Consider the following 25,900-nt stretch of genomic DNA (forward strand, 5'->3'; position numbering starts at 1 on the left):
AACAAGTCTTGTACCTCCTATCTGTTTAATAGTATAGATATAGAGGGAGGTTGCAACTTTTGAGATTCACCAAAACTTAAAGATCTAAACTTTGTTAAATTCATGTACTTTGAGTTGCAATGCACACAAAAGCCCCATTTCAGTACTGAGGCTCCATTTTTTTCCCCTAGTCACTGCAGAGGTATGAAGATAAGTTGTGAAAAATAGACTAGGTATTTCTAAAAAACATGTTCTTATTTTGGGGGTGAATAGGTGAGGAAATAACTAGAGAAACCAAGAAAGCTCGTAAAACAAGTGGCCTTGCTGGGAGCAGTTCCAGTGAGAGTGAAAGTGAGTCTGGTGCCTCAGACAATGAAGGAAGTGACAATGACAGCTCCAAGTTCTTGAGTTCTGGAGGAGATGACGACGACGACGACTTCAACCCATTCAGAGATGAATCTAGTGAGGATGATGAAGATGGTAAGATAACATGGCTGCTCTTCATTAAGTAATTAGCTGTATTTCTGAATGTTATGTGTCGATATTTAAAGCACTTCAGTATGAGACAAAATGGAGGGTATTTGTTATAAATGTGTAATCTGAAAAAGTTGGTTCTTCTATTGACCCTGAAATTAAAGTTCTACAACTGTCGTCATGCTTGGTGATTTACATATGACAGCTGTACTTGGCACATCTTTTTTAAAAAAAAAAAAATTAAACTGCTTTTATGACCTAGAATTTGTTATTGAATGAGTAGTTGACTAGATGATTAGCCCATATGCCTGGGCCAGTGCTGGGGGCGGAGCTGGCTCTGCAGTGCCTCCCCCTCCCTGCCCCTGGGCACTGCTGTCTCAGACAGAGGCTGCTAGGAGTGGGGCTGGAGCTTACTGGCTGCTGGCCCCACCCTTATGGGCTATTGATTAGTTGACTAACTGCTAAGAATTCATGCAGTTCTATTCTGTTACCCGCTATCTAACATGGCTAATGGGGAAGTGACTTATTTTGAAAGTGTTTTGATTGTTTACTTAATGTTTACTTTAACTTTAGATCCCTGGTTAATTAGAAAAGACCATAAGAAAAATAAAGACAAGAAAAGGAAGAAAAGTATAGACCCAGATTCCATTCAGAGTGCCTTATTAGCTTCTGGTCTTGGATCCAAACGACCTAGCAGTTTTTCTTCCTCTGTTACCACTGTTTCTAGTACCAATACATCAGGTATGAATGAGTTTTAGAGCTGTCTTTTGAGTTTCTTTACTTTATTCCAGAAATTGAAAAGTGTTTTAAAAAAAGCTTAATTTCTTAAATTGGTTTTTGTCTTAACTTTCAGCAAACAGTAATACTAAGAGCAGCTTTGTAACAAGTCAGGATGCTGTTGAAAGAGCCCAGCAGATGAAAAAAGAATTGCTTGATAAACTGGAAAAACTAGCAGAAGACCTTCCTCCTAATACATTGGATGAGCTTATAGATGCACTTGGTGGTCCTGAGAATGTGGCTGAGGTAGGTCCAGAGCTATACCACAATAGTCGTCGTCCCCCCCCCCCCCCCCCCCCAGCTGTGCCTGCGGGGGTTGGCCGTGCTGCAACAGGGGAGGTTGGCCGGGCCGCACCACTTGAGGGGGGGGGGGGGTTTGGCCCCGGGGCAGGCACATGCGGGGTTTCCCCATGCCACTGGGGGGGGGGGGGGGGGGGAGGAGGAGGAGTCGGGCCCGGAGGAGGCACGTGCTGGCTTCCCTCTTGGGGGGGGGGGGCAGATGCAGGGGACTCTCTGCTGCCACTGGCTCCCCGATCCCCAGACCCCTGTCCCCAGCTACAGAACTCTGTCGCCACTCTCTGGTCCCCACTCCCCGAACCCTGTCCCCACTTGGCACCCTGTCCTCTGCTGCAGAACCCTGTCCTCTGCCCTCCCAGCACTCTGTTCCCTCTCCCCTGCCCCCAGCCGCAGAACTCTGTCCCCACAAAATGTATAATTATAAATGCTTCATTTTAGATGTAAATGGCATGAATAATAAATGGTCTTCACCGAGAAGTCTGAAGGAATGCCTAACATAGTGAATGCTAGTGGGAAGGGGGGAGGTTTAGAAGGTAAAATAAAAAACAAGTTAAAAATCACCTAGAAAAGTTAGATGCCTGCAAGTCACCAGGGCCTGATGAAATGCATCCTGGAATACTCAAGGAGCTGATAGAGGAGGTATCTGAGCCTCTAGCTATCATCTTTGAAAAATCATGGGAGACAGGAGAGATTCCAGAAGACTGGAAAAGGGCAAATCTAGTGCCCATCTATAAAAAGGGAAATAAGAACAACCCAGGAAACTACAGACCAGTCAGTTTAACGTCTGTGCCAGGGAAGATAATGGAGCAAGTAATTAAGGAAATCATCTGTAAAGGCAAGGTGATAGGTAACAGCCAGCATGGATTTGTAAAGAACAAATCATGTCAAACCAATCTGATAGCTTTCTTTGATAGGATAACGAGTCTTGTGGATAAGGGAGAAGCGGTGGATGTGGTATACCTAGACTTTAGTAAGGCGTTTGATACGGTCTCACATGATATTCTTATCAATAAACTAGGCAAATACAACTTAGATGGGGCTACTATAAGGTGGGTGCATAACTGGCTGGATAAACTGTACTCAGAGTAGTTATTAATGGTTCACAATCCTGCTGGAAAGGTATAACAAGTGGGGTTCCGCAGGGGTCTGTTTTGGGACCGGCTCTGTTCAATATCTTCATCAACGATTTAGATATTGGCATAGAGAGTACACTTATTAAGTTTGCAGATGATACCAAGCTGGGAGGGGTTGCAACTGCTCTGGAGGATAGGGTCATAATTCAAAATGACCTGGACGAATTGGAGAAATGGTCTGAGGTAAACAGGATGAAGTTTAATAAAGACAAATGCAAAGTGCTTCACTTAGGAAGGAACAATCAGTTTCACTCATACAGACTGGGAAGTGACTGTCTAGGAAGGAGTACGGCAGAAAGGGATCTAGGGGTCATAGTGGACCACAAGCTGAATGAGTCAGCAGTGACGCTGTTGCAAAAAAAGCAAACACGATTCTGGGATGCATTAACAGGAGTGTTGTGAGCAAGACACGAGAAGTCATTCTTCCGCTCTACTCTGCGCTGGTTAGACCTCAGTTGGAGTACTGTGTCCAGTTCTGGGCACCGCATTTCAAGAAAGATGTGGAGAAATTGGAAAGGGTCCAGAGAAGAGCGACAAGAATGATTAAAGGTCTAGAGAACATGACCTATGAAGGAAGGCTGAAAGAATTGGGCTTTAGTTTGGAAAAGAGAAGATTGAGAGGGGACATGATAGCCGTTTTCAGGTATCTAAAAGGGAGGAGGGAGAAAATTTGTTCATCTTTGCCTCTGAGGATAGAACAAGAAACAATGGGCTTAAACTGCAGCAAGGGAGGTTTAGGTTGGACATTAGGAAAAAGTTCCTAACTGTCAGGGTTGTCAAACACTGGAATTAATTGTCCAGGGACAATTATTCACATGTTTAGTCCTGCCATGAGTGCAGTTGGATTGGATTAGATGACCTTTTGTGGTCCCTTCCAGTCCTGCCATTCTGTGTGTCAGGAGGGTGCACAGACTGACCATGGCAGGCTATTGCAGGGTAAATTCACACCGTAGCTTGCTCCTGTCAAATTGTTTGAGTAGACAAGAACTTAGACTTGTGAGTTTCATGACTTGACTGCAGTAACAGTGAAATTCTCTAGATACTGATGCTTCCATTATCGGGCAACTTTTAAAAAAAATACCAAGATTTTTGTTTCTCTATTCTTTCTAAATAACTTCTGTTCTTCTTCGAGCAGTGTCCCGTGGGTGCTCCACTATAGGTGTCGGGCTTGTCCCGGCGCCGCAGATCGGAGAACTTTTGTAGCCGTAGTCTGCCAGACTGTGCATGCGCGAAGCGCGGCTCGTGCTCTTTCGCGCCATTTGTATTCGCGCGGTCCGGCTCCCGCCAGTTCCTCCTGACCGTCCTCGGCCGCGGACGGAATATACATTTCTCTTCAGCCCTGTCAGACTGAGAGAGAGGAAGAACATTTGGTTTATTTAATAGTTAGTTATTAGTCGTAGTCATTCTAGTTTAAAAAAAAAAAATAATAATTTTCATCAAGTTATCTGTAAATAGTTTCTCCCCCTGACTCAGAGGAAGACAGGGGCCATCATGCTGGGTTCGCCTGGATTTAAGAAGTGCGGTTCATGCCGGGAAGCAATGCCTGCCTCCGACGGTCACGCTCTCTGCATCAGGTGTCTGGGTGAGGGACACATACCCCAGAAGTGTCCTCACTGCTCTAAACTCACCGCAAGAGCGAGGAAGGACAGGGACATGAGGCTTAAAATGTTCCTGTTCGACAGGGCATTACAGCCACAAGATGGAGCAACTCCCGGATCCCTCCGTGCTCCTTTACCCAAGCCATCCCCACAGAGAGCCAAGAAAAGACCTTCGCCTTCTCGCTCTCTACCTCCGACGCAGGTTAGCGTGGGGGACAAACCGGGCACCTTGGGCGTGCATGCCCCTTCTAAGGCGAAGCACGGCCGCAGCACTTCGGCTCCACAGCCCGCAACTATTCCTGGGCCTAAGTTGCTGTCGGCACCGAAGCCTTCCCCGGTGCCATCGGTACATGCGGCACCAAAAACACCCGCCGCTCCAGCACCGGAAGTGACCTCGGCACGGGCTACTCTAACGGCACCAGCTCCCACCTCGACGCCGAGCGAGCCCGCAGCGCGGAACATGCTGCCGGCACTGAGCGCGCCGCCGGCACCGAGTCACCACTCAGCACCATGCCCTTCAGCGGCACCGAGCAACTCGCCGGCACCGAGTGACTCTTCGGTGCGGGAACTCACCCCGGCTCGGGAGTCTCCTCTCCCACAAGGCTCTCCGCTTCCCAGTGCGGCACCGCTGGCACCAACCCAGCGACCCTCTGCAGGGCAAACTGCCACAACCAACCATCGAAGGTCCAGGAGAATCATTACACCGTCTCCCACACCTGAAAACATCCAGTTTTCACCAGAACCGCCTTCTCCTTTATTAGGGCTCTCAGCCCAATCCATTAGACATGCGCAGAGGGTCTACTGCTCTCCTCATATTTCACCAAGACGCCATTATCGCAGCTCACCTTCACCAGCTCCGAGATCCAGGGAACGGTCCCGATCCCCTAGCTCTCCATCAGTCTCCGGTCGCTACGGGTACTATACCTCCCACAGGACCTGCTACTATAGCAGATCACCTCATCGCTCATGATATTACCATAGGTCTCCGGAACACCACCGGTATTACAGGCATTATTCTCACTCCTCCACACGTCGTTCCTCAATATCGTGCTCTCCATACCGGTCACACACACCACCCAGCAGGGAGTGCCAGCCTTTACCATCAACCAGGCCACCAACTCCATCGGGTATTCCGCCTCCCCAGCCGCCTGAGCCACAGGTCCCACAACAACATACCGTTCAGGACCAACCTCAGGATGAATCTCCCACAGATCAATCCTCTTCCTCGCCGGATGATGCAGTGTTCCAGGAAGACACATCACCATCGGACGATCTCTGGCAATTTCAGGATCTTTTCAGGAGAGTGGCGGCGTCACAGAACGTGCAAATTGCAGAAGTCCAACAGAAGTCCCATCACTTCCTCAGGAACCTTCACCCTTCACATCAGGCTAAGGTGGCTCTTCCACTCGATAACGCCATTCTTGAGATTGTCGACGACATATGGCAGTTACCAGCTTCTACATCGGCCACTAACAAAAAAGCAGACAAAAAATATTATGTCCCGGCTAAAGGGATGGAGTTTCTTTTCTCTCATCCCCAACCAAATTCTCTAGTTGCCGATGCAGCCCAGCAAAGAACGAGGGGCCCGCAACAAAGATCAAATATGCCGGACAGGGATATGAAACAGCTAGACCTCTTCGGTCGAAAGGTCTACTCGTCTGCTACCCTTACGCTCCGTATGGCAATTTATTCTGCACTATTAGCTAATCATAACTTCGATAATTACGCTAAATTAGTGCCCCTTCTGGAACATCTACCCGAGAGCAAGAGGGAGGTCCTCAAATCAGTAGTCCAAGAAGGCTATGCGGCTTCCAGAACAGCTCTCCACATAGCTTTGGACACGGCAGACACTGCAGCCCGTACCACAGCCACATCCGTGGTCATGCGCAGGGCTTCTCTGCTGCACCAGGCAGCAGTCCCTAAAGACCTTCTCCCCAAGGTCCAGGACTTACCCTTTGATGGACAGAATCTCTTCTCTGACAAAACTGACCAGGTTCTTCATTCGGGTAAAGATTCAAGAACCACACTCAAGACACTAGGCACGTATACTCTTCCCTTTCGTCAGAAGAGGTACGCTCCCTATCAGAGACAGAGACCGTTCACCTTCCAACCATCTCAATATAGACAGCAGGACCAGCAACGCAGCCGGCAGCACCAGCAGAAAAGAAGACCTCAGCCAAAAACATCTGGCCGTCTAAATGCCAAGCAACAAGTTTGACATCCCAGTCCAGGGACTGTGCACCATTCTGCTAAACACCCATCCCAACCCTCCACAGGCATTATTCCACCATCGCTTGAGACCCTTCGAATACCGATGGTCTCACATCACCACCGACAGATGGGTATTGCAGACAATCACGCTAGGGCATACCATTCCATTCACCGCTCTACCCCCACCCAACCCCCCCACCCCATCCCTTTTCAGGGACCCATCTCACGAACCTCTCTTACAACAAGAGGTCGATCGCCTCCTCACCATCGGAGCAATAGAAATAGTACCAAAAGAGTTCCAGGGACGGGGGTTCTATTCCCGATATTTCCTAACAGAGAAAAAATCAGGGGGATGGAGACCAATTCTCGACCTCAGAGGATTAAATCGGTACCTGCGGAGGCACCGCTTCAGGATGGTTACCCTAGCCACTATCATTCCAGCCCTTCACAGCGGAGATTGGTTCACGTCCCTCGATTTACAGGACGCTTATTTCCATGTAACAATACACCCGGCCCACAGACGCTTTCTACGCTTTCAATTAGGCGCAGGCTATTTCCAATACAGGGTCCTGCCCTTCGGTCTCTCGTCGGCTCCCAGGGTTTTCTCCAAAACGCTGGCAGTAGTAACGGCGTACCTACGACGTCTTGGCATAATAATATTCCCCTACCTAGACGACTGCCTAATCAGGGCGCCTTCAGCGGCAGAGGCTTTACGTGTGACACACCTCACAAAAACAGTTTTCGAAACCTTGGGCCTGATCATCAACATCCCAAAGTCGGCCATGACGCCGCACCAATCGATACAGTTCATAGGAGCACAACTCGACTCAACCACTGCTCGTGCTCTCTTACCAATAACCAGATTTCAAGCAATCCAAGATCTTATACAGGCCATCATCACCAGTCCCAAGCCCTCGGTCCTACAATGTCTCAGGCTTATGGGGCACATGGCAGCCACGACATACATCGTCGAGCACGCAAGACTGCACTTCCGTTTTCTCCAGCACTGGATAGCTACGGTTTACACTCCAAATGTTCAAGACGTCCATAAATGAGTACCATTTCCCACACATGTCAGAAATTCTTTAGCATGGTGGACAGTTCCCAAAAATCTCATGTCGGGTGTTCCATTTCATCTCCAACAGCCGACAACGCAACTGACCACCGATGCATCGTTACTAGGCTGGGGCGCACATCTGGAACACAATCAGGTACAAGGGCTTTGGTCCCCTACGGAGTCGATGATGCATATCAATCTCCTAGAGCTCCGAGCGGTGCGCAATGCCTGTCGTCACTTTCTCCCAAAGATTTGTACTCAAACTGTCCGAATCCTTTCCAACAACGTGACCACAGTATATTATATAAACAGGCAGGGCGGGGCCCGATCCCGGTCACTTTGCGCCGAGGCAATTGCCTTATGGGATTGGTGCATCCTCCACAAAATCTCCCTGATTGCAGAATACTTACCCGGTCAGCAGAATTCTATGGCCGATGCACTGAGCAGACACTTCTCCCTGAAGCACGAATGGGAGCTCCAACCGGAAGTCCTCTCAACCATATTCCGTTCCTGGGGATTTCCAACAGTGGACCTATTTGCGACCCGAATGAACGCCAAATGCCCCCAATACTGTTCAAGGGCAGGAATGGGTCGGAACTCCAAGGGGGACGTGTTCCTATACGATTGGAGCCATCAACTGCTGTATGCATTCCCGCCCACACCTCTAATCCCCAGAGTACTAGAGAAGGTACTAATGGACAAAGCCACGGTAATCCTGATAGCTCCCTTTTGGCCAAGACAAACGTGGTTTCCTTACCTCCATCAAATGTCAGTGAGTCCTCCATTCCCTCCGCCCAAGAGGCGCGACCTTCTTGTCCAGAACAATCAACGTCTGTTCCATCCCCAGATCGACCTACTGGCACTGACAGCGTGGTTCCTAGTTGATTCCAACAAACAGAAATGATCTGTTCGCAGGAGGTCAAGCACATTCTCTTACATAGCAGAAAATTATCTACGAGATCCACTTACCTTCACAAATGGGCACGGTTTTCAGCATGGTGCTTGTTGGCATCCCTGGACCCCTACTCCGTGCCCATTCACCGTATCCTAGACTACCTCGTGCAGCTCAAGAATTCTTCTCTCAGCTGCGCCTCTGTTAAAGTGCACGTTGCTGCAATCACTGTGTTACACCACGCTGTAGATGGTTATTCAGTTTTCTCCCACCCGATGATGCTGCGCTTCATGAAAGGCTTGACTAATCTCTTTCCACACCGAACACGGCCAGCGCAGCCATGGGATCTAGAGCTAGTTCTTAACACGTTAACTCAAAAACCCTTTGAGCCCTTAGCCACATGCGACTTGCGCACTCTCACAATGACAGTTACCTTTCTCATTGCGATAACTTCTGCAAGACGGGTTGGTGAGAGAGCTGCCTTATCCGCTGTACCCCCATACACAGTGTTTACCGATCAAGGAGTCATTTTACGTCCTCAACCCACTTTCCTTCCGAAAGTGAATTCACAATTTCATATCAATGAACCAATAGTACTTCCCACTTTCTATCCAAAGCCCCATGTCTCGGCAGAGCAAACTTGGTTACACACTCTGGATGCCAGACATGCCCTGGCTTTCTACATAGGACTAGGTCCATCAGGAAGACAAACACGCTATTCGTCTCTACAGCCGACCGCTCTAAGGGTCACCCGTTGTCAGCTCAACGCATTTTGTCAATTATTGTGAACTGCATAAAGGAATGCTATGCTCTAAATAGTAGATCGCTGTTGCAGAATCCGACAGCTCATTCAACACGCGCAGTTGCTACATCAACTGCGTTCTTAAAGGGCGTCCCTTCAAAAGACATTTGCAGGGCTGCCACTTGGTCGTCAAACTTCACCTTTGCCAAGCACTATGCCATTCCCAACCTTCACCTTCCAGAGGGGGCAGTGGCAACAGTGGTGCTGTCCACAGCTGCAACACGATAGCTCTGAACCCCCCCTCCTTTCAGGGGCTACTGCTGCATATTCACCTACAGTGGAGCACCCACGGGACACTGCTCGAAGAAGAAAAAGAAGTTACTCACCCTGTGCAGTAACGATGATTCTTCGAGATGCGTGTCCCGTGGGTGCTCCACGACCCGCCCTCCTCCCCTCTTCGGAAGTATCATTTTGCCTTTCAGGCCAAGAGGATCAGGAGGAACTGGCGGGAGCCGGACCGCGCGAACACAAACGGCGCGAAAGAGCACGAGCCGCGCTTCGTGCATGCGCGGTCCGGCAGACTACGTACGGCTACAAAAGTTCTCCGATCTGCGGCGCCGGGACAAGCCCGACACCTATAGTGGAGCACCCACGGGACACGCATCTCGAAGAATCATCGTTACTGCACAAGGTGAGTAACTTCTTTTTTCATTGGGCTGCCTTTTTGAGTCTCAAGGTCATTCCCAAATAGGAGTATTGCGAGCCACTCAATGTTTCATCAGGCAGGCATCTTTGGTTATAAAATTTATCTTGATATTTGGATACTTGCAGTGAATTGCTTACTGTCCTCTAACAATGGTGTGTGGGTAAATAGCACTTATGTTTGAAGTAATTTCGTGTTCTGTAATTTCAGCACCTCTATGATAAGGTTAAAAACATTTCTTTGCCTTAAAGATGACAGGCCGCAAAGGAAGAGTTGTAAGCAATGATGATGGCAGCGTATCGTATGAGTCAAGATCTGAACTTGACGTGCCTGTTGAAATTCTAAATATCACAGAAAAGCAGAGATTCATGGATGGAGACAAGGTAAACTACTATGTAACTTCAAAAATTTTTTTGTTTTGAGTAATTATAGTAGATCTATCCACACTCAGTAGATACTGAACTACAAAATTGCAGTTGCAAACAAACAGTCTTAGGAGCACAGTATAATGAACCACAGCATCATATACTCCATTTTGCTCCTAAAAAGCTCTAGCAAATACATGAGTTTTATGGAATGCCTTGAAAGTCAACAGGCTTTTTCAGCTGGAAATGGGAATTTAAACATTAGTTTTAATAAGCCCTTTCTATTTAAAGGGGGTGAATCAAATTAAAGCTGACACTTCTTTAAAAAAAAAAATCTTCTGATATAGCAGTAATTTAAAAAAAAAAAATCCAAGGCTCTTCTGCTCCCCTGATGTGTTGATAAATGTATCATCTGGAATACTAGGCAATACTTGACATCTCCATCTCAAAAAAACGGTTTTACAAGGAGGTATACAGTAGGGATATAAGCAACCAGTTGAGTGACTACTTGCTCTCCCCACTGCCTCTGTATCAGATGCAGCAAAGGGGGGTGGGGTAGGGGGAGCTGGCTTAAAAGCCTCTCTTCCCCCTTCCCCCTTTTCCCCTCCCCCCCCAGCACTGTCTCCGCGGTGTGAGGCAGGGCAGGGGAGGCAGAGCCACAGAGGTTCTGGAGGAAGCGCGAGCTGGGACTGCTGAGTCCCAGCTCACGCTGGTCCCGGGAACTACCCCTGCTGCGGCTCTGCATGTTAAACGTAGTAAGAGCCGGGCTGCCTGTGCACCCAGCTCCTACTGCATTTAAACTACAGAGCTGCAGCGGAGGTAGCTCCTGGACCTAGCATGAGCTGGGACAGAGCGCCTCCCCTTATCGACTAATTGTGTAGCTGATATAAATTGTATTGACTACATGATTAGCCAATTACCTGCTCCCTTAGTATGCAGGAAAGGTCAATGAGTGACTTGTCATGGGAAAACCTCATGAAGAAAGGCTGAATAGGTTTTGAAAAATTTGGGGTTATATACCTTAGAAAGGAAGACTGATAAAAGCTATAAATGTAAAATAATGGTATGGAGAAGATAAAGGGTTCTGTCCTTGTTTTTTACTGTGAAACAAGGAGACATTTGGTGAAATGTGGCGAATTATTAGGGAAATACTACTTTTTTACACAAAATGTAATTTTGCTTGAAATTCATTCCCATAGGATGATAGTTGAAACAAACGTTCAAATAAAGGATTGGATAGTTCTATGGATAAAAAGACTATCTAGAATTAGATGCTTTGGAAAGGATATTCAAACTTCTATCTCCCTACTGTGACGTTTCTTGTACCTTCCTCTGAACTATATGGTGTTGCCTACTGTCAAAGAACTAGGTAGACCACAAGTCTGAACTATAGCAATTTCTATGTTCTGTACTTCTGGAAGAGTCCTGGGAGCAATATCATTAGATGTGCTTGGGCCTATCCCACCTCCCTTTTCTCTCCCAACTATTTTCCTGTTCTGTTCAGTTTTTCTGGTAATAGTGGCAGTAACCCTCTTGGAGAGCCTGTGAAGCATGAGTGATGTAGCTGACCTGCAACTAAACAGGGAAACAAAGTTATAGGGCTAGCTCAGGGGTGGGCAAAAGCCTCTCAGTGGGCTGGATCCAACCAACCTAGGGCTTGGATCTGGCCCATGAGGCAGTTTCGTGCCCCACCCCCTAGCTCATTGCAAGCCCTTCTAATTGCTTCTATCTCAAGGGCTCAGAGCGTCTTTGCCACACCTTGCCTAGCAGCTGCAGGGAAGGCCCTTTCCTGTTCCCCCGGCTGCTAGGCAACGTGTTGCCTAGCAGCCCCGGGGAAAGGCGCCAGCCCTTTCAATAGACACTGCTGAAAGGGCTCGCAGCTCCCCGTGCCTCTAGCGCACTGCCGGACTGCGAGCCCTCTCAGCTGTGTCTATTCAAAGGGCTCGTGTTCCCCGGCTGCTAGGCAGCGGGTTGCCTGACAGGCACAGGGAAGGCGCCAGCCCTTTACACAAAAGCACTGAAAAGGGCTCGCAGCTCCCCCGGCCTCTAATGAGTTGTTAGGAAGCCAGAGACTCGAGCCCTTTCAACTGCTTCTATTGAAAGGGCTCGCCTGCTGGGGGCTGCATTGCCTGGCAGTCACCCGCAGGCGCAAGCCCTGGAAACGGAAGCAATTGAAAGGGCTCGCGGCTCTGCCCCACTGGCCGTTGCCTGGGAGCTGCCCGGAGGCGTGAGCCCTTTCAACTGCTTCTCTTCAAAGGGCTTGTGCCTGCCGGGCAGCTGCCAGGCAACAGGTTAGCAGTGGGGGGCATGGCTTTGTTCTCCTCTCCTGTCACAAGTGGTGGACTGTCCGGGTGAATACCAGACACCTGGCAACCTTATCTCTGATAGACCTCTTGGTCCCTAGCCTTTGCAAAACAAGCTGTTACTTGGCAGAAGCCAAGGAGATAAGATCTTCCTATTTAATAACTCAGCCATGTCTTTTGAGTCGCTTCAAAACGTTTAATTGGAGCTGTCTAATATGGAGCCACTGTCTTGCCATCCTGCCTGCTTTTCCAACCAGCTAGTAAACTAAATCAATATATTCATACAGTAAACATTCTAAGTAACTTATCAATATTGTATGAGACCATTAGAGCTGCTCCACAGTCCCTATACGCACAGTTGTGAAATGTCCACTGACCATGTTTTCTATCTGAAAGTTTCGCCACATTCAAGTGAGTTGTAACAAAATTGCAAAAGCAAAGGTAAGTTACAAGTTGCATGTAAACATTTATTTCAATCCTCCCCTGCCGCGCCCCCCCCCCCCCCCCCCCCCATGCAAGTCTTTGCTGTTCTCCATTTGCAAGAGGGAGTTACTGGGAAAGTAAAGTGATACCCTTTCAGAAGGGGAAGGGTGTTGTGTGCCTCTGTGGTATTTAGCCTAAACTCAAGAATGTTAAAGCTGATTTCCTCTTCCCCCACTCCCCCAAGTGATAAGTACTAAAGCAGATAGCAATAGGGAATTCCAAAATCAGCTGTATTTTTGTTCCCACAGGTTTGGTCTCAAATTCACTGCTAACTTTCAACTTTTTCTTCTTTATATAAGAACATTGCGATCATCTCAGAAGCTGCCAGCTCAGGTATTTCGTTACAAGCAGACCGTAGAGCTAAAAATCAGAGGCGGAGAGTGCACATGACTTTGGAGTTACCATGGAGTGCAGATAGAGCAATTCAGCAGTTTGGTGAGTAACTGCTGTATTTTGATTTATCAAATTCAGAAATAATTGTAATCCACTGGGCATGTCCATGGTTGGTTTTGGTGTAATATGGAGTGTTCTGTTCATTGGCCCTGTGACTTTCTTTTCTAGTGAATAAACATGGTGTATACAGAGATTTATAAATGCTAGAATTAGTTGTTGTATGTACTGTGCATCTTCGTGAGGTAATCAAAGCGAGTGTTGCATTTCATAATGTTCACATGCACATAGTTTTACAGTAGTATTTTCATCAGAATCAACAACTTTCTAAATGTTTGCTAGTGGAGCAGCAGAATTGCTAGGTTTAGTTGTATTTAAGCTCTACCCCCTGCTAGTCCCATAGTATGGCCAACTGTCTATGCCCACCAGTAGAATTTTTACCTGTAGGCAAGTGTAAAAAGTTTAAGTAAAATTGGTAGTATACCTTGCTTCATAGTATGTGCATCTTCAAACATTCCCCCTTTGGCATAGGAGTTGTTTGTTTCTCTTTACAAGAGTAATCTAAAACTGATCTATAAATAGGATGTTTTTCTTCTCTCTCTCTCTCTCTCTTCCCCCCCCCCCCCCCCCCCAAGTCAAGTCCCCATCACAATGACCCTTTAAGAACGCTCAAGTGTGTGCGTGGTGCAAGTTCAAGGTTTCCCAATTGCTTGTTTACGATTCTGAAGGAGACTTAGTTTTACTTTCCCATCAAATGTTCTGGGTAGCTCCTGGTTGAGATGTAACATTTTTCCCCCCACTTTTAAATACACAGGAAGAACTCACAGGTCAAACCAAGTTACTGCACCAGAATATGTGTTTCTAATTTCCGAATTGGCAGGAGAGCAAAGATTTGCGTCAATAGTTGCCAAAAGACTAGAGAGCTTGGTAAGACTGTTACATATAACTCAAATAGTTAAAGCAGCATACGTAGCTTATTTTTCAGTACAGAGATCTCTTGTATGTTTTAATTACAAAGGTGTTGTCTTGACAGGGAGCTCTCACTCATGGTGACAGAAGAGCAACAGAAACTAGAGACCTTAGCAGGTTCAACTTTGACAACAAGGTGACCTCTCCTTAGCGGGGATTGTGTGTGGGGTTTTTTTTGTTTGTTTGTTTGGGTTTTTTTGGGGTTTTTTTTTAAACTAACTAAAAACTGCTTACCACAATATTTGTACCGGGCAAAATGGAAAGCTACCAGTTCCTGTGGAGGAATCCTTTCTTACTCTTCCTTTCTGAACTGTTGTATTTTGCATCTTTCTCTGCCTGCTGTTTGGGGAGGGAATGCTGTACTTTTTTACAGCACATATAGATGACTTAACCTACTGGGTAAAGTTCCATGTTTTAACCTTATGCAGTTTTGCTGTCTTTTGGTCAGTATGTGGAGCGTGCGTCTTTAACCTTGGGAAATGAGCATTTTTAAGGAGAAATTAACAGACTGAACTGTTAAAATGAAAAATGCATCAGTATTTCCCCTTTCTTTGCATTCTCTAATGTAATCGTGAATGGAAAAACCTAAATGCAGGCAAAGTTGAAAAATAGTTCTTTAACCATGGTGTATACCAGCATGCATACTATGATTTTGAGGCTTAAACCCACATGGAAAATTTGTATAGTTCTGTAACTTAATTTTTTCTCAACAGTATGGCAGAAATGCTTTGGAGATAGTTATGAAATCCATGGTGAATCTAAATTCACAAATGGTGTCTCCACCTGCTGACTATCCTGGAGAATTTTTTAAAGGTAACTGTAGTTTACTGTTTCCTAATCCCTAGTTTTCGGTCATACTGTCCCAAACACTCACTCCTGTTTTTTTTTTTCTAAATGGTAGCAAGTTAGGTTTAAATGTAAAGAATTATTCTTGATATCCAGTGGTTTAATTATGGTCTTATTAACAGTACAATTCTTCTAACTTCTTTAAATTTGGAAATTGTATGTACTAGTTCTTGACCCCAATGTGAGCTCTATTCTCACATGATAAATACAGCTGAATAGAATTCCCATAAAATGTTTAAGTGCCCATATATGGTAATTGATTGCATAGGGAAAATTGGAGTTAAACCCAATTTAAAGAGTTTTTTCCTGTAAAGGGTATCTGTTTCAGGGAATGCTGCAGTCTTGTCTGACTGGCTGTTTAACCACAGGACTACCAGTAACTGTTAAACTTTGCCTGATTGTTACCATTTTTCAAAACCTTATTTTACTATTCTGTTGATCAAAAATGTAGCAATATTTCAACTGGAACAGAAGCTAAGGCTTTGTATCATGACGACTTAGCATAAAGATCAGTTGTGAATTTTATTTTATATAATATGGGGAGGTCAAAGCTTTGGAATTGGATTTTGGGGACAGGAGTGGGGTTATCTGCTGCTCCAGAGGTAACACAAATATTGCTTTCCTAGCTGTTTTCATTTTCTTGGCAATGATATGCTTTATTTAGATGGCAGGACAGAAGTGGCTTCAGTCCTTGTAATTTTTTCTTCCCTTAGATGTTCGGCAAGGATTAATAGGTGTGGGCCTAATAAATGTAGAAGACCGATCAGGAATACTGACACTCGATAAAGGTATTGTTTTGGGTATATCTGTAGAATGCCAGTAACTGATACATAATTTATTGTCAAATCAGAAATCGCTTTTGTGATTTATATAACCACAGACCTGGCAGTGAGATTTGTGGGCAAAAATGGCACCTGAAATTTTTCATTCATTTAAGTCTAGATTTGAAGTTAACTCAAATGTATGCTTTATTGCAAAAATGCATGCTTAGCTTTGATCCTTTGAGAAGTTTGGTTCTAGTTAATTTTTTAAAACATTTTAATTCTTATTTAGGATTTCACTTGCATCAGTATTCTTTCCTAAACTGTGTGCTTTACACATCATATGTGATTCTTTTTAGATTACAACAATATAGGAAAATTCTTGAATAGAATTCTGGGTATGGAGGTGCAGCAACAGAATGCTTTATTCCAGTATTTCTCTGATACGTTAAATGCAGTTATACAAAATGCTAAGAAGAATGGAAGATATGACATGGGTATTTTAGGTAGGTTAATTTTTTTTTTATGCTCCTTAATCTGCTTCTCTTACATAAACTCTTCTGTTTGTTCCTGGGTTTTTTTTTTTTGTTGTTTTTTTTGTTTTTAAGATCTGGGTTCTGGGGATGAGAAGGTCAGAAAGGCAGATGCGAAGAAGTTCTTAACTCCAGGATATTCTACCTCTGGCCATGTAGAATTATACACAGTAAGTTAATTGCATGTTTTTTCAAACTGCCATGCCTTTAGTTTTCCTTGAAAATCCTTTAATTTGAAACGTCTGTTCTTAATTTGAGACTTAGCATTCCACTATGGAGGTTTGTAAACATATTACTGAAAGAATAAAGTTCCTTGTCTTGTAAAAAGCACTGTTAATGGTTTTGATTTAATTGTTTTATGTAATCTCAATAATTGTTCCAAAATGTGATGTTTATGCACCCTTCTGTTAATGTCCCTACTAGATCAGTGTAGAAAGAGGAATGTCTTGGGAAGAAGCAACTAAGATTTGGACTGAGCAAACTGGACCAGATGATGGATTTTATTTATCTTCACAAGTGAGAATCTATCATCAAAATGTTCTTTTCATATTTCTCAGATGCATTTTTAATCAAACAGAACAATTTTAGGGCTTCCCCAATAACTTAATTTATTTCACATTAAATGTATAAAGTGAATGTTGAAGTTTAAACAAATTTATGTTCAATCCAATATAATCACTTGTTTATCAGTTTTGCAAAATGCTTTCACATTTTTATAAATGGACAACTTCATTTTAAGAATGATTTTGTGGTTTATGTAACTTTCTAATCAAGGGTTGACAACTTAACACTAACTCTTTAAGATGAAAGTGGTGTATAAGCTCTCACTAGGGTGTGGATTATGGTGATCATAACACACCTCTTGGAAGGCAGTGCACTACCTTTCACCTTGGGTCAAACTACCGTTAAGGCATGTCATTACTACACCATAATACACACCCTGTTGTGTCATATTGATTCTCTTTACTCTTTTTAGGTGTGAACCAATATGTGTATAGAAAACATTGTAATACAGGTGGACAGTCAAAGTGTACTTGGTGAAATGAATCCTTATTAGAATCTGGATAGCCATTCAACACATCTGCTTCTGTTTGCACTTACTGAATGCGTGATTATTTAGAAAAGACACTGTCCATGTTTAAACTTGTAAAATATTTTTTCCAGATGAGAAATAATAAGAAAACTGCCATCTTGGTAAAGGAAGTGAATCCCAAAAAGAAGCTTTTCTTAGTATACAGACCAAACACTGGGAAACAACTCAAATTGGAAATGTATACAGACATGAAAAAGAAATATAAGAAGGTAATGTTTTAAATCAATTTACTTAAAGTAGTTGCTTTGTGGTAAAAGAAGGTGCAGGATTTTTCAAAACCCATGTCTCTCCACACACAGTATGGTGGCAAGTTAAAGAAATACTTAGCTAATGTTTATGCAGTAAACTTCATCTAGTACAAGCCTATAGTTACTTTTATCCAAAGAGCTCTCTAGGGCTTTGCAAACCTGCCTAACCAAATAGTGCTCTTCATCTGTAAAAACTTAAGAAAACATCAGTCATTCCATTAAGACTTTTTTTCCATAACCTAGCACAGTGGCCAGACCCGCCCCCTGTCCCACGAGTACCCTGCCTCAGCATCCCCAGCACAGTTGGGGCCACATTAGTGAGGCTTGGGGGGGGGGGTGTTTTGCATCTCACTTGTGTGACACCCGACTGACTTTTCTGTGGGTCAGTGACCCCTGACTTAAAAAAGGTTCCCTGCCCTTCTCAGAAATAAAGACAACACTGAAGCAGTTTGTGTTGACGTAATATTTTATTTAAAAATTAAGCTTGGCTGCCAAGCCCCCATCTGGCTGCAGCATCATAACACTCCTGCACCCCCCCAGACCCCAATCCTGAGCCTATCATACACTGGAACCCCCTGTCCTGAGCGCCTCACATCCCCAAAGTCCTGCATCCCCAGTCTTCTGCCACAACACTCCTGCACCATCCACACACTGCAAACCTGTGCCCTGAGCCCATCATACTCCCAGCCTCCCTGCCCTGAGCCCCTCATGCATCCCAGCCCAAACTCCTGCACCCTCACACCCACAACCCTGCGGCTTGCTCAGCACCACAACCCTCCACCTGACCCCAACACTCTCCAGCCTGGAGCCCCCTCCCTGAGCCAGCATCCTCTTCTTCACTTCCTCCTGCACCCAGATTCCCTCCCAGAGCTTGCACCTCACCCCTTCCCAGTGCTTTTTTGTGATGGCATGCTCCAGGATGCTGTACCGGCACCTATTTTCCCTGGTGCGGTGTGGTGTGGTGCTTTTTTTTCTCCCCTCAACAACTGCCCCCCCCCCCCCCCCCCCCCCCCCCACACACACACGGTACGTGGCTCTTCGCACTCTATCCACCGCTATTTTGGCTCTTCGTCTCTAACGGGTTGGCCACCCCTGCTCTAGTCCCACTTGCACCAAAAACCCTGCAGCTGAGACCCCAGCTGGCCACCTCCCCTTGAAACTGAGTCCTAATCGCTCCAAGTTCCAGCAGAGCTGCTTCTGCAGAGGTGATTTTGGGCCAAAGGGACAGATGTCCTGCTTTTTCAGCCCCTCCACAGAATACAAAGGAAAGGGATGTTCTAGCCCCAGGTTTGGAAGCAAACCCAGGATTTGCATTTCTAGCTGAGCTGGTGGCATTTAATTTAAACACAGCACAGAAACTCAGCATTAGGGTCCAGCAAGGAAGAAAGCCAGTTGCAGTCACATCACAGTGTGTGCCCCTGCAAGGACAGCTTTGTCTAATTCCCTTGGCCCCAGGCCATCATGCTGGCATGGTCACTAGCTAGAGGAAGGGCTGGTGAAGGAGGGATAATGGCAGGAGACGGAGAGAAAGAGAGTCCATTTTGGATAGCAATTACGATATTTTTCATTTCAAAGTGTCTCTGGGTGCTAAGCCCGATATTAACTAAGCAAGCACAAGTTAGACAGGGATAACAGAAGCACCACATTGGACTCCTGAAAAGCCACTAAGGAGGACTAACCAAATGAAAGAATGTAAAGCTTGAATCATCATGGCATGGCTCATTAGAGATCATCTAGACCAGTGGATCTCAAACTCTCTGGCCCATGGACCACCTGGCTCAAAGCAAACCTTTCCACAGATCACCAGTTATAGACTCATAGAACACTAGACCTGGAAGGGACCTCGAGAGGTCATTGAGTCCAGTCCCCTGCCCTCCCGGCAGGACCCAGCACAGTCTAGACCATCCCTGACAGGTGTCTGTCCAACCTACTCTTAAATATCTCCAGAGATGGAGATTCCGCAAGCTTCCTGGGCAATTTATTCCAGTGTTTGACCACCCTGACAGTTAGGAACTTTTTCCTAATGTCCAACCTAAACCTCCCTTGCTGCAGTTTAAGCCCATTGCTTCTTGTTCTATCATCAGAGGCCTCATTTGTTAATGGAAACTCACCGTTAATTACACCCGAACCATTTTGCTAGTGCTGCAGCTGGGGAGAACAGTTTAATTTAAATTATTAAATAGATTGTGTTAACTTTCTTGTGTTAGTTTATCAAACTTCATTTTAAATGAAGTAAAATATTAATTTATGTCCAACACACAAGGTTTCAATGTTTTCTTTATTTATGGCAGCGGTGGGGAACCTTTTTTGGGTCAGGGGCCACTGATCCACAGAAACATCAGTTGGGGACCACACAAGTGAGAAGCAAAAAAACTCCCCCCAACCCCCTCACTGATGTGGCCCCCAACTGAGACTCCTCTGGTGCTCCAGCACCACTGGGTGAGGGGTAGGGTAGGGATGTTAAATATCAGTTAATTGAATAGTCGAGTAACCTCATGAATTCTTATCGGTTACTCGACTATTCTATAATCTGTGGGGGCGGGGCCGGCAGCCAGTGGGCCTCACTCCCAAGGAGCACCCTGCCCCTGTATCAGAGGCAGCAGCACAGGGTGCCCAGGTGGGAGCTGGTCTGCAAGGGGAGCCCATTTAAAAACCAGCTCCCCTCACAGACCAGCGTGTGGGGTGGCAGCAGCCTCTGTCCAGGTGGGATCTGAGTTCCTGGACCTGGCACGAGCTGGAACTGAGCCGGGCTCCTAATGCCCACCTGGCTCCTAATGCACTTTAAATACAGAGCCACAGCGGGGGTAGGTGCCAGACCCAGCACGAGTCAGGATTAAGCCAGGCTGCTGGCCACCCTGCTAAAAAATAACTGGTGGGGGAAGGGGGGAAATGCGTATAGTCTCTAATATTAACCTATAAGCTTTTGCATATCAGTTAATCGACTACACTATTACATCGCTAGGGTAGGGTGCGGAAGCAGGCTGAGAATAGGGTGTCTGGCCGGGGGGGGAGAGAGCGTGCAAGAGCAACAGTGGATGCTGGAGCAGGGTGGGGGTAGCTGTTTGGCCAGTGGGTGTGTGGGGGGGGGGGTGCAGGCAGGGCCAGATTAAGGGGGAGCTAGCCGGGCAGCTGCCCGGGGCGCCAACCTATGGGGGGGTGCCTGATGGCAGCTGGAAGGGGTGCCGGAATGGCTCCTCCCCAAACCCCCAACTCTCACTGATGTGCCCCAACTGAGACACCTCACTCCTCTGGTGCTCCAGCCCCATGGGATGAGTGGAAGGAACAGGGAGGACTGAGGTTCAGGGCTTCCCATAGACCAGATTTACATTTCTAGGGTTCCAGAGTTAGTGGGTATTGTAGAAACCAACCCCCCTCCCGGCTCTGGGGTGGGGACAAAAATGAGGGGTTCAGTGTGTGGGACAGGGCTGCCAGTGAGTGGGATAGAGAGGTTTTATATAGGAGGAAATAAGATATTCTCTGTCTTACTCTCTATCCCTTTTTTCTATCTCCCCACCCCCCATGAGGTAGGGGGCAGAGGTTTGGGGGAGGGAGGGGCTCACTCTGGCTGGGACACATTACCTGGCTCCCAGCCAGCAGCCCAGCAGATTCCTTAGCCAGGGTCCCTGCCTTCCAGCCCCTGTACGTGCTCAGAGCAATTGCAGGCGCCACGTTTACTGCTCTGAACTGAATGCTGTGAGGCCCGGGGGATGAGGGCAGAGGGGCACTTTACATGCTGCCTGTCCTGTAAACAGGCAGCTGCTATTGGCTGGAAATGGCCAATGGAAGCTACTGGGGGCGGGGGCAGCATGAGAAGTCTCTCCCCCTCCCTCCAGGCGCCCAGGGTTCAGAAACACACAGGTGGCCCTGCAGCCGGCTTTCCTGAGTGCCGAGCGGGGATACAAAAAATATCTTTTGCCCAGCCGTGGTGTAGGAGCAAGCTGGGGGTGGGGGGATCTTGGCGGGAGGGGGGAATGAAGGGGATTGGGGTGCAGGGTCTGGGAAAGGGGGGGCTGCTTACCTGGCTCCCCATCTTGGTGGGTCCCAAGCATGGTCTCCCGCTGCTCCCATTGGCTGCAATTCCAGCCAATGAGAGCAGCAGGGAAAGCCCATCATTACGCTGGCGTTCCTCCAGCGAGCTGGGCGGGAGGGAAGCGCGAAATCGCAGCGTGGAGCTGCTTGTGCCGCTCTCCCTTTTGAGCCGGTCTGGCGGGTTAGGGCTTTCTTCATGGCTGTTTGGCGGACTCCCCGCTGAGGAGGGATTAGCTGGAGCCACAGACCATGTGGGAGGCGGCCACGGACCACTAGTGGTCCGTGGGCCGCGCTTTGAGAGACACTGTTCTAAATTACTGATATTAACCCTTTCATTTTTCCTTCAAGTTCATCTCACCGACACAATTCCTTTTAGTAGCCAGTGTTTTCATAGGCAAGTTAACTGTGAAGTGTTAAGAACTTAGAAGCATAGCGTAAGACGAAGTGAACAAAGCGTACTGAATTGTGATGTCTGAGTTTATCACTTTATAAATGAGATTCTGGGATCTACAGGTATCTGTCAGTGAGGGTGTGTCTAGACTACAGGGTTTTGTCGACAAAAGTGGACTTTTGTCGACAAAACTATACCTGCGTCCACACTGCCTTTGAGTTATGTTGACATAACGTCAACAGAACTCAGCAGTTTTGTCGACATATGTAAACCTCATTCTACGAGGAATAACGCCTTTTGTCAACAGAGTTCTGTCGATAGATGGCATTATTGCATCTACACTGTCCTTTGCGTCCACACTGTTATGTCAACAAAGCGGCTTGCTTTGTCAACAGAACTGGATGTAGTCTAGACGCTCTTTGTCGACAGAAGTTTTGTCAACAGTATCTGTCAACAAAACTTCTGTCAACAAAACCCTGTAGTCTAGACGTACCCAGAGATTCTACTATATCTAAGCTTTTATTTACATCCTTAGCAGGATTTCTGGTTTTACCATGGCTGTACCAAAATGCTTGCAGGGTATTATAACTTGGATTGTTCATATTTAGTACTCCAAAAAAAGCGCATCAGTGTTATCTGTTGCCACAAGCAAAATACTGTGTGCTATTCTGTAGTTTTCAGAAGCCACATTTATGTTTTAATAAAACTTTTAAATGGCTTTTCAGGTACCTTCTGAAGATGCTCTACCACATTGGCTAGAGCAGTACAATTCGTCGGCAGAGACTTGTACCCATGCTTATTGGTTAGTATTTCTCTCTATATAAACACGTTTTCTACCAAGGTGTTTGACTAAATCTACTACTTTATCACTTGGACCAGGAGTCTGCTGTTAAATGTATCAACTTTTCGTCCATATCTCCATAAAAATGCCAAGGCTAATATTGGTCACGTCATGTAATTTCTGAAGGAGTCTCAAAGTCAACAGTCCAAGTGGTAATCTGCAACTTCTTACCTTTACAAGAGAGAGATGAAACTATGACCTTCTTTTCAGACTTCACTTTTTAGTTCAAAGGGGGCATAATGAAGAAATTTTGTAATAACTCAGAAGGACTAAAAGTATCTCTCATGCTTTGGTAAACACAGAGTGATATGTGGGGATATAGTGGATATAACTAACTTGAAAAAATGTAAAATCAGTAACTTTAGTGCGATTCAGAGTTGAGATGATTAAACTACACAACTTTAGTTCTTCGAGTGCTTGCTCATGCCCATTCCATGTAGGTGTGTGCGCGCCGCGTGCACGTGTAGTCAGAAATTTTTCCCTCAGCAGTACCCGTTGGCCCAGCAGGGGAGCCCCCTGGGGTATACTGGCGCCGGTATACTGGCCAATATATACCCCTGCTGGCTCTGCAAACCCCCCCCTCCCCCCAGTTCCTTCTTACCACTCCTGAAGGTCATTGGAATGTGTTCTTGCTCTTATCTGGCAAGGGCCCTTTAGCAGTTAACTTGTTCTCAAGTTCTTTGTTCCTGTTCCAGTTTTATCAGTTTGACCATATCTGTTCCTGATTAGTTGCTAAGTGCTGTTTTCTTAGTGCTAAGTACTGTTTGGTAGTGCTAAGGGCCCGCAGTGCTCCTTGCTCTGCGTGTGCAGCAGGGCGTGCCCGGCCCCCAGGGCTTCAAACCCTGCGAATGGTGCCAGCGACCTATGCCTTGCGGTGACCCGCACTCTGCCTGCCTTAAGTGCCTGGGCGAGGCTCACTTGTCTGAGGCCTGCAAGACCTGCAAGGAGTTTAAACCGCGAACGAAGCGGGAGCACCAGTCCACGCCTGAAGATTATCTTAATGGAGAGGCGGTTGGACCCAGCACCGGCGACGCCAAGTGCACCGGCCTCGGTGCAGGAGCCTTCGAGCCGCACGTGTCCCTCCCCGGCACCACGCAGACCTCGGCACCGTTCCCAGTCCCCAGTGCCTCAGAAGAAGAGGAGGCCCAGCAGGGGCAGGTCGCCCCCATGGCACGTGCCCTCCATGCGCCCTCCAGTGGGGCACATGGCACCATCGGGCGCTGAGGTTGGGCAGAAGGCCCAGCCCGCACTGGGACCCTAGTCTGGTGGGCAATTTCCCGGAGCCTTCAACTCCGGAGGCATTTGAGGCGGCCAGGGACCTTATTGAGTTGTCCCCTTCCTCTTCGTTGGTACCAGCTTCCGGACAGGATCGGGACCTCGGTCCACACCGATCGGAGCCTAGGGCACCAGACCCAAGAGGCAGCGCTCTTCCCAGACCGCCCCAGCTGCGGTGTCTACCCCGCCCCGCAGCACCGGAACTGGCACCAGGTCACGGGTCTAGCGAGGCACCGACCACCGCGTCTGCCGGCATCATCCAGGCCCCGTGCATGGGCCACCTCCTCCCCGCCGGCACTGGGGAAAACCGGAGTCGATGGCTCGGCACGCCCCAGTGGCAGCAAGGTCCTCAACAGTGTCTGCCTCTGCTCCACCCTGGTTGGCGTCGGAGTACTTCACCGACTCGGAGGCGGAGTCGGTCTGGTCCTCGAGGGAATCCGGGTCCAGATCCAGGTCACGGCACTGGTTTTACTCCCACCGGTCGCAGCACCGCAGTGCCTCTGCCCACCAGCAGCAATGGACGCAACTGCTCCCGGTACCGATGATGCAGCAGGCCCGGTCTTCTCGGGCCCCACAATGGCCCTTCTGGACCCTGTGGTCCTACCACCCCCCCAGGATGTAGCCCCCTCTAGGCTGGAGTCGGTCTTCTCTCGGTCCAGGGGACCCCCCTCGGCAACCCCTCTGACCCGTTCCCCCACATCGGGGCAGTGACTTCCCCCTGAGCCAGACATCTCGGAGCCCGAGGGTTGGGAGGGCCAGCCCAACCGCAGGGCCATCGTCAGTGGCCTCACAGGCTGAGGGTCCTGCCAAGATGGGGCCAAAGGGGTCGTCATCGTTCTCCCCTGATGAGGTCCTAGGTGACACGCTCCCTTCCATGGATTTGAGGACACATGAAGACCTACTTAGGTGCCTGGCCCAAAGCTTGGGGATCCAGGTCGAAACGGTGTCTGAGGACTCCGACCCTGTGGACATCTTACAGTTGGATGCCCCCACCAGAGTGGCTCTTCCCATCAATAAAACGGTGGCCAAAATATCGAAGACCCTTTGACAGACTCCGACCTCGATTCCGCCGACAGATAAGAGCCGAGCGGCGGTACTTCGTGTCCCAAGAAGGAAATGAATACCTGTTCTTCCATCTGCCCCCAGGGTCCCTGGTTGTTCAGGCCGTGAACCAAAGGGAGAGGCAGGGCCAGCCGAGCACCACCCCCAAGAACAGGGATGCTAAGCGTATGGACCTGTTAGGCAGGAAGGCCTACACGTTGGGAGGCCTACCATTTCGCATAGCGAACCAGCAGGTTCTGCTGTCTCGCTGTGTGTCACGGCTCACAGGTCGTGTCCACACTTGGCCCCTCGGCTCCTGGGCGGATGCCCCCTCTCCAGTGCAGCAGCCCCTTCTCGGGGAGCCCACTCCACTCCAGCGGCAGTGAGAGAGCCCTTTCTCAGGGAGTCCACTCCAGTGCAGCGACCCTCTCGTGGGGTGCCCACTCTCACCTGGGGGGTCCGCCCCTCC

General features: G+C 47.6%; 1 protein-coding gene and 1 long non-coding RNA gene across 6 annotated transcripts in view; both read left to right on the forward strand.

Moving 5' to 3' along the window:
* Positions 1-25,900, forward strand: part of LOC142823550 (uncharacterized) — a 227,144-nt gene that overhangs the window by 76,526 nt on the left and 124,718 nt on the right. The window lies entirely within an intron of this gene.
* The window catches only part of LOC102449197 (protein strawberry notch homolog 1-like), a 95,746-nt gene that overhangs the window by 53,131 nt on the left and 16,715 nt on the right, over positions 1-25,900 (forward strand). For 4 of the 5 annotated variants that reach the window (XR_012898734.1, XM_075914761.1, XM_075914758.1 and 1 more), the window contains 14 exons: positions 253-459; positions 1,027-1,194; positions 1,307-1,476; positions 10,115-10,246; positions 13,314-13,449; positions 14,219-14,331; positions 14,438-14,509; positions 15,087-15,186; positions 15,933-16,007; positions 16,340-16,486; positions 16,589-16,683; positions 16,937-17,029; positions 17,678-17,815; positions 23,000-23,076. Coding sequence is in view for 4 of the 5 variants with exons in the window: in XM_075914761.1 (XP_075770876.1) it covers positions 253-459; positions 1,027-1,194; positions 1,307-1,476; positions 10,115-10,246; positions 13,314-13,449; positions 14,219-14,331; positions 14,438-14,509; positions 15,087-15,186; positions 15,933-16,007; positions 16,340-16,486; positions 16,589-16,683; positions 16,937-17,029; positions 17,678-17,815; positions 23,000-23,076 (1,723 nt within the window). In the remaining variant the exon portion in view is untranslated. The remainder of the gene's footprint in view (positions 1-252; positions 460-1,026; positions 1,195-1,306; positions 1,477-10,114; positions 10,247-13,313; positions 13,450-14,218; positions 14,332-14,437; positions 14,510-15,086; positions 15,187-15,932; positions 16,008-16,339; positions 16,487-16,588; positions 16,684-16,936; positions 17,030-17,677; positions 17,816-22,999; positions 23,077-25,900) is intronic. The other variant, XM_075914759.1, reaches the window with a different exon arrangement.

This window comes from Pelodiscus sinensis, unplaced genomic scaffold (assembly GCF_049634645.1).
Source record: "Pelodiscus sinensis isolate JC-2024 unplaced genomic scaffold, ASM4963464v1 ctg43, whole genome shotgun sequence".
Lineage (NCBI taxonomy): Eukaryota > Metazoa > Chordata > Testudines > Trionychidae > Pelodiscus > Pelodiscus sinensis.